The 12250-nt window shown below is 43.5% G+C and overlaps 1 protein-coding gene across 7 annotated transcripts in view; it reads left to right on the forward strand.

Annotated features, from left to right (window-relative positions):
• Positions 1 to 12250, forward strand: part of LOC106579649 (band 4.1-like protein 3) — a 112520-nt gene that overhangs the window by 81529 nt on the left and 18741 nt on the right. For all 7 annotated transcript variants that reach the window (XM_045702744.2, XM_045702739.2, XM_045702738.2 and 4 more), the window contains 3 exons: positions 3402 to 3596; positions 7580 to 7684; positions 10814 to 11713. In XM_045702744.2, coding sequence (XP_045558700.2) covers positions 3402 to 3596; positions 7580 to 7684; positions 10814 to 11713 — 1200 coding nt within the window. The remainder of the gene's footprint in view (positions 1 to 3401; positions 3597 to 7579; positions 7685 to 10813; positions 11714 to 12250) is intronic.

Here is a 12250-nt window from a genome sequence, read left to right on the forward strand (position 1 = left end):
CCCTAACAGTAACTAACCCTAACAGTAACTAACCCTAACAGTAACTAACCCTAACGGTAACTAACCCTAACAGTAACTAACCCTAACGGTAACTAACCCTAACAGTAACTAACCCTAACAGTAACTAACCCTAATGGTTACTAACCCTAACAGTAACTAACCCTAACAGTAACTAACCCTAACAGTAACTAACCCTAACGGTAACTAACCCTAACAGTAACTAACCCTAACATTAACTAACCCTAACAGTAACTAACCCTAACGGTTACTAACCCTAACAGTAACTAACCCTAACAGTAACTAACCCTAACAGTAACTAACCCTAACGGTTACTAACCCTAACAGTAACTAACCCTAACAGTAACTAACCCTAACGGTTACTAACCCTAACCGTAACTAACCCCAACAGTAACTAACCCTAACCCTAACCTAACAGTAACTAACCCTAACAGTAACTAACCCTAACAGTAACTAACCCTAATGGCCCCTAACAGTAACTAACCCTAACAGTAACTAACCCTAACAGTAACTAACCCTAACGGTTACTAACCCTAACAGTAACTAACCCTAACAGTAACTGACCCTAATGGTAACTAACCCTAACAGTAACTAACCCTAACGGTTACTAACCCTAACCGTAACTAACCCCAACAGTAACAAACCCTAACAGTAACTAACCTTAACGGTAATTAACCCTAATGGAAACTAACCCTAACAGTAACTAACCCTAACAGTAACTAACCCTAATGGTTACTAACCCTAACAGTAACTAACCCTAACAGTAACTGACCCTAACGGTAACTAACCCTAACAGTAACTAACCCTAATGGTTACTAACCCTAACAGTAACTAACCCTAACGGTAACTAACCCTAATGGAAATTAACCCTAACAGTAACTAACCCTAACAGTAACTAACCCTAATGGTTACTAACCCTAACAGTAACTAACCCTAACAGTAACTAACCCTAATGGTTACTAACCCTAACAGTAACTAACCCAAACAGTAACTAACCCTAACAGTAACTAACCCTAACAGTAACTAACCCTAACGGTAACTAACCCTAACAGTAACTAACCCTAACAGTAACTAACCCTAACAGCTACTAACCCTAACGGTAACTAACCCTAACGGTAACTAACCCTAACAGTAACTAACCCTAACAGTAACTAACCCTAACAGTAACTGACCCTAACAGTAACTAACCCTAACAGTAACTAACCCTAACAGTAACTAACCCTAACAGTTACTAACCCTAACAGTAACTAACCCTAATGGTTACTAACTCTAACAATAACTAACCCTAACAATAACTAACCCTAACAGTAACGAATCCTAACGGTTACTAACCCTAACAGTAACTAACCCTAACAGTAATTAACCATAACAGTAATTAACCCTAACAGTAACTAACCCTAACAGTAACTAACCCTAATGGTTACTAACCCTGACAGTAACTAACCCTAACAGTAACTCACCCTAATGGTTACTAATCCTGACAGTAACTAACCCTAACAGTTACTAACCCTAACAGTAACTAACCCTAATGGAAACTAACCCTAACGGTAACTAACCCTAATGGTTACTAACCCTAACAGTAACTAACCCTAATGGTTACTAACCCTAACAGTAACTAACCCTAATGGTTACTAACAGTAACTAACCCTAACAGTAACTAACCCTATCATTAACTAACCCTAACAGTAACTAACCCTAACGGTAACTAACCCTAACAGTAACTAACCCTAATGGCAACTAACCCTAATGGTTACTAACCCTAACAGTAACGAACCCTAACAGTAACTGACCCTAACAGTAACTAACCCTAACAGTAACTAACCCTAATGGCAACTAACCCTAACAGTAACTAACCCTAACAGTAACTAACCCTAACAGTAACTAACCCTAATGGTTACTAATCCTAACAGTAACTAACCCTAATGGCAACTAACCCTAACAGTAACTAACCCTAATGGTTACTAACCCTAACAGTTACTAACCCTAACAGTAACTAACCCTAACAGTAACTAACCCTAACGGTAACTAACCCTAACAGTAACTAACCCTAAACGTAACTAACCCTAATGGTTACTAACCCTAACAGTAACTAACCCTAACAGTTACTAACCCTAACAGTAACTAACCCTAACGGTAACTAACCCTAACAGTAACTAATCCTAATGGTTACTAACCCTAACAGTAACTAACCCTAACAGTTACTAACCCTAACAGTAACTAACCCTAATGGTTACTAACTCTAACAATAACTAACCCTAACAATAACTAACCCTAACAGTAACGAATCCTAACGGTTACTAACCCTAACAGTAACTAACCCTAACAGTAATTAACCCTAACAGTAACTAACCCTAACAGTAACTAACCCTAACGGTTACTAACCCTGACAGTAACTAACCCTAACAGTAACTCACCCTAACGGTTACTAACCCTGACAGTAACTAACCCTAACAGTTACTAACCCTAACAGTAACTAACCCTAATGGAAAATAACCCTAACAGTAACTAACCCTAATGGTTACTAACCCTAACAGTAACTAACCCTAATGGTTACTAACCGTAACAGTAACTAACCCTAATGGTTACTAACAGTAACTAACCCTGACAGTAACTAACCCTAACAGTAACTCACCCTAACGGTTACTAACCCTGACAGTAACTAACCCTAACAGTTACTAACCCTAACAGTAACTAACCCTAATGGAAAATAACCGTAACAGTAACTAACCCTAATGGTTACTAACCCTAACAGTAACTAACCCTAATGGTTACTAACCGTAACAGTAACTAACCCTAATGGTTACTAACAGTAACTAACCCTAACAGTAACTAACCCTAACAGTAACTAACCCTAACGGTTACTAACCCTAACGGTAACTAACCCTAACAGTAACTAACCTTAATGGTTACTAACCCTAACAGTAACTAACCCTAATGGTTACTAACCCTAACAGTAACTAACCCTAACAGTAACTAACCCTAACAGTAACTAACCCTAACGGTTACTAACCCTAACGGTAACTAACCCTAACAGTAACTAACCTTAATGGTTACTAACCCTAACAGTAACTAACCCTAACGGTTACTAACCCTAACGGTAACTAACCCTAACAGTAACTAACCTTAATGGTTACTAACCCTAACAGTAACTAACCCTAATGGCAACTAACCCTAACAGTAACTAACCCTAATGGCAACTAACCCTAACGGTAACTAACCCTAACAGTAACTAACCCTAATGGCAACTAACCCTAACGGTAACTAACCCTAACAGTAACTAACCCTAACGGTAACTAACCCTAACAATAACTAACCCTAACAGTAACTAACCCTAACAGTAGTGTATCATTATCAGTAAGATTACTTCTCTTCCTGCTCCCCAGGACACAGTGGGCACGCCGGAGGAGCTGTTGAAACACACGACCAACATCAGTGAGCTCAAGAGGTCGTTCCTGGAGACGGGCGCCGACTCGGCTGGCCTTACCGAATGGGAGAAGAGGCTGTCCTCGTCCCCCCTGCGCTCGCCGCGTCTCGACGAGGCCCCCATGATCGAACCCCTGGAACTCGACGAGGTACCGGTAAGTTCACTGTTAAATCAGAGAGGGACTGAATGGAGAGAGAGAGAGACAGGGGGACATCCACGTACCTTTTAGAGACCCCTCCATTTTTTATAAAATATTTAGTAGAACCTCACTGGGTGGAAACATCAACATTAGAAATCTAGTGGCATCTAATCCAGTGATGGCCAGTGTGCAGGTTTTTGTTCCATTCCTGCTCTAACACCTGATTCTACTAATCAGCTGCTCATTATCTCCTTGATAAGCTGAATCAGGGGGTGTACATACACAACCCTGATCTAAAGAGAAATAACATATTCACTTTTGATAGGCCATGATTTGAAAGTTGAGATGTGTCTGCTACAGTGTGAGTAGATGGAGATGTGTCTGCTACAGTGTGAGTAGATGGAGATGTGTCTGCTACAGTGTGAGTAGATGGAGATGTGTCTGCTACAGTGTGAGGAGATGGAGATGTGTCTGCTACAGTGTGAGAAGATGGAGATGTGTCTGCTACAGTGTGAGGAGATTGAGATGTGTCTGCTACAGTGTGAGGAGATGGAGATGTGTCTGCTACAGTGTGAGAAGATTGAGATGTGTCTGCTACAGTGTGAGGAGATGGAGATGTGTCTGCTACAGTGTGAGAAGATGGAGATGTGTCTGCTACAGTGTGAGGAGATTGAGATGTGTCTGCTACAGTGTGAGGAGATGGAGATGTGTCTGCTACAGTGTGAGAAGATGGAGATGTGTCTGCTACAGTGTGAGGAGATTGAGATGTGTCTGCTACAATGTGAGAAGATGGAGATGTGTCTGCTACAGTGTGAGAAGATGGAGATGTGTCTGCTACAGTGCGAGAAGATGGAGATGTGTCTGCTACAGTATGAGGAGATTGAGATGTGTCTGCTACAATGTGAGAAGATGGAGATGTGTCTGCTACAGTGTGAGAAGATGGAGATGTGTCTGCTACAGTGCGAGAAGATGGAGATGTGTCTGCTACAATGTGAGAAGATGGAGATGTGTCTGCTACAGTGTGAGAAGATGGAGATGTGTCTGCTACAGTGCGAGAAGATGGATATGTGTCTGCTACAGTGCGAGAAGATGGAGATGTGTCTGCTACAGTGTGAGAAGATGGAGATGTGTCTGCTACAGTGCGAGAAGATGGAGATGTGTCTGCTACAGTGCGAGAAGATGGAGATGTGTCTGCTACAGTGCGAGAAGATGGAGATGTGTCTGCTACAGTGTGAGAAGATGGAGATGTGTCTGCTACAGTGCGAGAAGATGGAGATGTGTCTGCTACAGTGTGAGAAGATGGAGATGTGTCTGCTACAGTGCGAGAAGATGGAGATGTGTCTGCTACAGTGTGAGAAGATGGAGATGTGTCTGCTACAGTGTGAGAAGATGGAGATGTGTCTGCTACAGTGTGAGAAGATGGGGATGTGTCTGCTACAGTGTGAGAAGATGGAGATGTGTCTGCTACAGTGTGAGGAGATGGAGATGTGTCTGCTACAGTGTGAGAAGATGGAGATGTGTCTGCTACAGTGTGAGGAGATGGAGATGTGTCTGCTACAGTGTGAGAAGATGGAGATGTGTCTGCTACAGTGTGAGAAGATGGAGATGTGTCTGCTACAGTGCGAGAAGATGGAGATGTGTCTGCTACAGTGTGAGAAGATGGAGATGTGTCTGCTACAGTGCGAGGAGATTGAGATGTGTCTGCTACAGTGTGAGAAGATGGAGATGTGTCTGCTACAGTGTGAGAAGATGGAGATGTGTCTGCTACAGTGTGAGAAGATGGAGATGTGTCTGCTACAGTGTGAGGAGATTGAGATGTGTCTGCTACAGTGTGAGAAGATGGAGATGTGTCTGCTACAGTGTGAGAAGATGGAGATGTGTCTGCTACAGTGTGAGAAGATGGAGATGTGTCTGCTACAGTGTGAGAAGATGGAGATGTGTCTGCTACAGTGCGAGAAGATGGAGATGTGTCTGCTACAGTGTGAGAAGATGGAGATGTGTCTGCTACAGTGTGAGGAGATGGAGATGTGTCTGCTACAGTGTGAGGAGATTGAGATGTGTCTGCTACAGTGTGAGAAGATGGAGATGTGTCTGCTACAGTGTGAGAAGATGGAGATGTGTCTGCTACAGTGTGAGGAGATTGAGATGTGTCTGCTACAATGTGAGAAGATGGAGATGTGTCTGCTACAGTGTGAGGAGATTGAGATGTGTCTGCTACAGTGCGAGAAGATGGAGATGTGTCTGCTACAGTGTGAGAAGATGGAGATGTGTCTGCTACAGTGTGAGAAGATGGAGATGTGTCTGCTACAGTGTGAGGAGATTGAGATGTGTCTGCTACAATGTGAGAAGATGGAGATGTGTCTGCTACAGTGTGAGGAGATTGAGATGTGTCTGCTACAGTGCGAGAAGATGGAGATGTGTCTGCTACAGTGTGAGCTCAGGTTGTTTAGGGGGAAAGAGATGAATGAGATCCTTCCTCTCCATGTCAAGTCTCTGGAGACTGGGGCCTCTAACGCCTCCCTTTGAAAATCTGCTCAGGTGGAGGACGGTGCTTAACACCCAGCTACAGGAGATAGAAGAACAGCTGTTATGAAAGAATCGCTGCCTCATTATAACATTTGACACCTACCTTTCTTCTCCAGTGCTGTTTTCAAATAGTTACCAAGCATCAACCTGTTTTTCAATGGAAGTTAAGCCACGGTAAAAGGAAGTGATTCCGATGCGGCTCCTTGACTAAGCCAAGACGTGTAAGCTACAGTATCCAACCATTGAAAAGTAGATAAAAGAAGCAAGCGTTGAAAGGAGAAGGGACAATTAACAGTGGGACATCAGAATAGGGCTTGATTGATTTGTAGCAGCCTGGCCAGTGAACGAGTAATACATCCTTGTGCTGTAACCTTGCCAAACGGAGGTGGGAGGGAGAGACAGAAGGAAGCCATTGGAAACATCCTTCTCAGCTAAGCATTTTAGTGCACTAAGATATATATATATATATATATATATATATATATATATTATATATATATGGAGAGGCATGCAGGGACTTCAAAAGAGAGAGGGGATTAGGGAGAAGAAACCCTGCTCCCCTTTGCATAGAGGGGGTGTGTGTGTGTGTGTGTGTGTGTGTGTGTGTGTGTGTGTGTGTGTGTGTGTGTGTGTGTGTGTGTGTGTGTGTGTGTGTGTGTGTGTGTGTGTGTGTGTGTGTGGGAACATCAAGCAGTCGGGAGAATGGCAATGATGACGTCACCAGGGAAAGGAGATATTTTATTCATTAATGTATCAGCGACGACGGCATATTTCGGCCAGTATATATTTTTATGACTGTTGGGATGTGGTTAAATTAAGTGTGAAAAGGAGACAGTTTACCACTCAGCCAAGTCTTGCTACCTTGTTTCATTCTTTATTTGTGAGCTACTGGAAGAAGAGGGACTGTGTCTGCACTCTGTAGAGAATGTCTCATAAATTCAGACCCATATGTCCGATATCAACCACACAGTGTGACTACGTTTGGAGAGATACTATAGTCCTGTAGTCACACGCTGGTGAAATCTCAGATCACACACTCTTATCAAACACAATGAGTAAATATCACACACTCTGATCAAACACAATGAGTAAATATCACACACTCTGATCAAACACAATGAGTAAATATCACACACACTCTGATCAAACACAATGAGTAAATATCACACACTCTGATCAGACACAATGAGTAAATATCACACACACTCTGATCAAACACAATGAGTAAATATCACACACTCTGATCAAACACAATGAGTAAATATCCCACACTCTGATCAAACACAATGAGTAAATATCACACACTCTGATCAGACACAATGAGTAAATATCACACACTCTGTAATGAGTAATGGAGCCAGCAATAGGATGCAGACCACACACGCACGCACACCTCAAAACTACTTTCAATTCTAGTTCATTCATGCTGTTCGTTTGTTTCCCTTTTGTCTTTTTCTTTTCCATTCATGTAGAGCCAACAGGATGAGGGAGAGGGTGAGAGGGAGAGAGCCATGGCTGCAGGCGGTAGCGTTGAGGAGGACATCAAGCACAGCCCTGTGGATACTAAGACTACTGTGGTAGGTAGCCAAGCTGTCACTACATACAAGTATCTGCTGGTGCAGGTATCTCTGTGTGATTAGAAAACCTTCATGTCTGCTGCTTGGCTAGATTAGAGCCAGCTACGCCAATTAATTATTGACGAGTCTTACACATTTAACCTGTGATCCATTTGAGTGTGTAGGACTAGGTTCCTATCCAGCAAACCAACATTTAATTAGTTATGTGACAGTTCCCAGAACATTCATTAGGCCACGGCAAATGTCTCTTAACCGAAAAACTGTCCAGTCGTGCTGATGATTATAGAATGTTTGTAGAAAACGTTCGCCTGACTTTCCAAGAACGTTCCTAGAAAACGTTTTGTTTGTTCTTTAAAGGTTCCTAGAATGTTTCTGGGAACCGTCTGGTGGGAACATTGTGGGGACATTTACTGGAAACATTACTGATTTATCGTGTTATTACATTACCTGGAAACCTAATGAGAACGTTTGGGGAATGTTCTGTGATGGTTGTTACAGATGTTGTGCACAACATTTTTGTGAATTTTAGGAGAACATTCCAAGAATATTTCATAAAAAAATTTAAAATAAGAAAATAAATTGATTTTGTTTTAAAAAATGTTAATGTTTTTGGGATGTTATCATCCTAATGTTGGATAAAACCCTAACTATAAGTTAATGGGAATCTTAGCTAATATTTTGGGAATGTTCCCGGTTTGCTGGGTATACTATTCATTGTCAGCAGTGGATGACAATGTGACTCATTTGACCCTGTACAGTACCAGTCAACCTTTGCACACTCTTGGCATTCTCTCAACCAGCTTCATGAGGTAGTCACCTGGAATGCATTTTCAATTAACATGTGTGTCTTGTTAAAAGTTAATTTGTGGAATTTCTTTCCTTAATGCGTTTGGGCCAATCAGTTGTGTTGTGACAAGGTAGGGGTGGTGTACAGAAGATATAGCCCTATTTGGTAAAAGACCAAGTCCATATTATGGCAAGAACTGCTCAAATAAGCAAAGAGAAACGTCAATCCATCATTACTTTAAGACATGGCAAGATCTTTGACAGTTTCTTCAAGTGCAGTCGCAAAAAAACGTCAAACGCTATGATGAAACTGGCTCTTATGAGGACTGCCACAGGAAAGGAAGACCCAGAGTTAACTCTGCTGCAGAGGATATGTTCATTGGAGTTACCAGCCTCAGAAATTGCAGCCCAAATAAATGCTTCACAGATGCTTCGCAGAGTTCAAGTAACAGACACATTGCAACATCAGTTGTTCAGAGGAGTGAATCAGGCCTTCATGGTTCAAATTGCTGCAAAGAAACCACAACTAAAGGACACCAATAAGAAGAAGAGACTTGTTTGGGCCAAGAAACACAAACAATGGACACTAGACCAGTGGAAATCTGTCTTTTGGTCTAATGAGTCAAAATTTTAGATTTTTGGTTCCAACCGCTGTGTCTTTGTGAGACACAGAGTAGGTGAACGGATGATCTCCTCATGAGTAGTTCCCACTGTGAAGCATGGAGGAGGAGGTGTGATGGTGTGGGGCTGCTTTGCTGGTGACACTGTCAGTGATTTATTTAGAATTCAAGGCACACTTAACCAGCATGGCTGCCACAGCATTTTGCAGCGATACACCATCCTATCTGGTTTGCGCTTAGTGGGACTATCATTTGTTTTTCAACAGGACAATGACCCAACAAACCTCCAGGCTGTGTAAGGGCTATTTGACCAAGAAGGAGAGTGATAGGGTGCTGTATCAGATTACCTGGCCTCCACAATCACCTGACCTCAACCCAATTGAGATGGTTTGGGATGAGTTGGACCGCAGAGTAAAGAAAAAGCAGCCAACATGTGCTCAGCATATGTGGAAACTCCTTCAAGACTGTTGTAAAAGCATTCCAGGTGACTACCTCATGAAGCTGGTTGAGAGAATGGTTGAGAGAATGGTTGAGAGGATGCCAAGAGTGTGTAAAGCTGTCATCAAGGCAAAGGGTGGCTATTTTGAAGAATCTTTTTGTTTAACACTTTTTTGGCTACTACATGATTCCATATGTGTTATATCATAGTTTGGATGTCTTCATTATTATTCTACAATGTAGAAAATAGTAAAAATAAAGAAAAACCCTTCAATGAGCTATACGGAGAGATTGCTTTTAACAATACACTATTAACTAAGAACAGTGATACAATACATGACCAAAAGTATGTGGACACCTGCTCGTCGAACATCTCATTCCCAAATCATGGGCATTAATATGGAGTTTGTCCCCCCTTTGCTGCTATAACAGCCTCCATTCCTCTGGGAAAGCTTTCCACTAGATGTTGCAACATTGCTGCGGGGACTTGCTTCCATTCAGCCACAAGAGCATTAATGAGGTCGGGCACTGATGTTGGGCGATTAGGCCTGGCTCACAGTTGGCGTTCCAATTCATCCCAAAGGTGTTCGATGGGGTTGTGGTCAGGGCTCTGTGTAGGACAGTCAAGTGCTTCCACATCGATCTTGACAAACCATTTCTGTATGGCCATCGCTTTGTGCATGGGGGCATTGTCATGCTGAAACAGGAAAGGGCCTTCCCCAAACTGTTGCCACAGGTTTGGAAGCACAGAATCGTCTAAAATGTCATCCGCCAAACCCAGATTCGTCCGTTGGACTGCCAGATGGTGAAGCGTGATTCATCACCACTTCGTGGCTGAGCCGTTGTTGCTCCTAGACGTTTCCACTTCACAATAACAGCACTTACAGTTGACTGGGGCAGTTGTAGCAGTGCAAAGATTTGACAAACTGACTTGTTGGAAAGGTGGCATCCTATGACGGTGCCACTTTGAAAGTCACTGAGCTCTTCATTAAGGCCATTCTACTGCCAATGTTTGTCTATGTAGATTGCATGGCTGTGTGCTCAATTGTATACACCTGTCAGCAACGGGTGTGGCTGAAATAGTCGAATCCACTCATTTGAAAGGGTGTCCACATACTTTTGCATATATATTGTATATGTTGCTGTCTATGTTCATGCTGTCTATGATCTATGTTCCTTCAAGTCTAAAGTTGCTTCCTTATTGCTCTTCTTGGGACTGCCATTGGAAGTCCTACTCCCCCATTGAACTGGCTAACCCCAGTCTTTGTATGTATCTTGTATGTAGGACTCTGACGGGTGGGTAATAGTAAGCAAAGTCCCTCCTAAGGTAGCCGAAAAGAGAAACATTGTCAACTATAAAGTTATGGCCGTCGATAACACTGTGGCTGAAGGAGCGCTCGGCGGCGCCAGTGGTGTCGTTGTCATCAAGGAGTTTGGCAAACGATACGAGAGCTTCAGCAGTGAACTAGCATCCAAGACCGAGGAGATGGAGGAGAAGACCTACACCCTGGGCAAGTCCTACGACACCATGTCAGGCAAGATCGTCACCATGACGACGCATGCCAAAGATGGTGGGGAAGCGGCCATAGCCGCTCCGGCGGTGTTCGCCAGGGAGCTGAAGAGGGCGGCGGACCAATCCACCACCACTGTGAAGATCATCCCGGTGTCGACTGAGTACGAGATGCCAGTGTCGGTCCACTTGAGTCTCCCGCCCATAGAGGGAATCGGACCCCCAATGATCACCATCCAGGAGGCCAGGACCCCCTCTCCATCTGAGGGAATGGGACCCTCCATGATCACCATCCAGGAGGCCAGGACCCCCTCTCCATCTGAGGGAATGGGACCCTCCATGATCACCATCCAGGAGGCCAGGACCCCCTCTCCATCTGAGCCCAGCGACGGTGGCCTGGGCGCCATGCGGACCGTAGTGTCCATCCGCTCCAGCCAGGACATCAGTGATGCTGCGAGAGCAGACAGCAGGAAGCAGCTAAGGGAGACTTTTCTCCTGGGAGACAGGAGCACCACCCCTGTTGCGCCTCACACACCCCTCTCGCCACGGTCCCCAATGGCCAAGTCCCCAATGGCCAAGTCCCCCATGAAGATGCCCAAGCCTCAAATGGTCGATCTGCGTCTGAGCCCCAGCCCTGTGTCCTATCTATCCAGAACCCCATCGCCCTCCAAAGTGGTAGGATGATATGAAACGCCCCCAAATACCTGAAACCCCTTCTCCCTAACCCCCACTTTATCCTCAAGCTACTTCCCCTTCCCCCCTCTCCCTAACCCCCCACTTTATCCTCAAGCTACCGTAAATTCCGGACTATTAAGCGCACCTAAATATAAGCCGCACCCACTGAATTTTTAAAAAAGTATTATTTTGAACATAAATAAGCCGCACATGTCTATAAGCCGCAGGTGCCTACCGGTACATTGAAACAACTGAACTTTACACAGGCTTTAACGAAACACGGCTTGTAACAAAAATAAATAGGCTTTAACGAAACACGACTTGTAACAAAAATAAATAGGCTTTAACAAAACACGGCTTGTAACAAAAATAAATAGGCTTTGACGAAACAAGGCTTGTAACAAAAATGTTAAATTAGCAGTAAACAGTAGCCTACCAAGAAAGTCATTGCTCCAGACCAAGCTCCCGTGCAGCAGCTCTATTTCCTTTTCCAACAGCCAGATCAATCGCCTTCAACTTGAAAGCTGCATCATATGC

This window comes from Salmo salar, chromosome 19 (genome assembly GCF_965601325.2).
Source record: "Salmo salar chromosome 19, fSalSal1, whole genome shotgun sequence".
Taxonomy (NCBI): domain Eukaryota; kingdom Metazoa; phylum Chordata; class Actinopteri; order Salmoniformes; family Salmonidae; genus Salmo; species Salmo salar.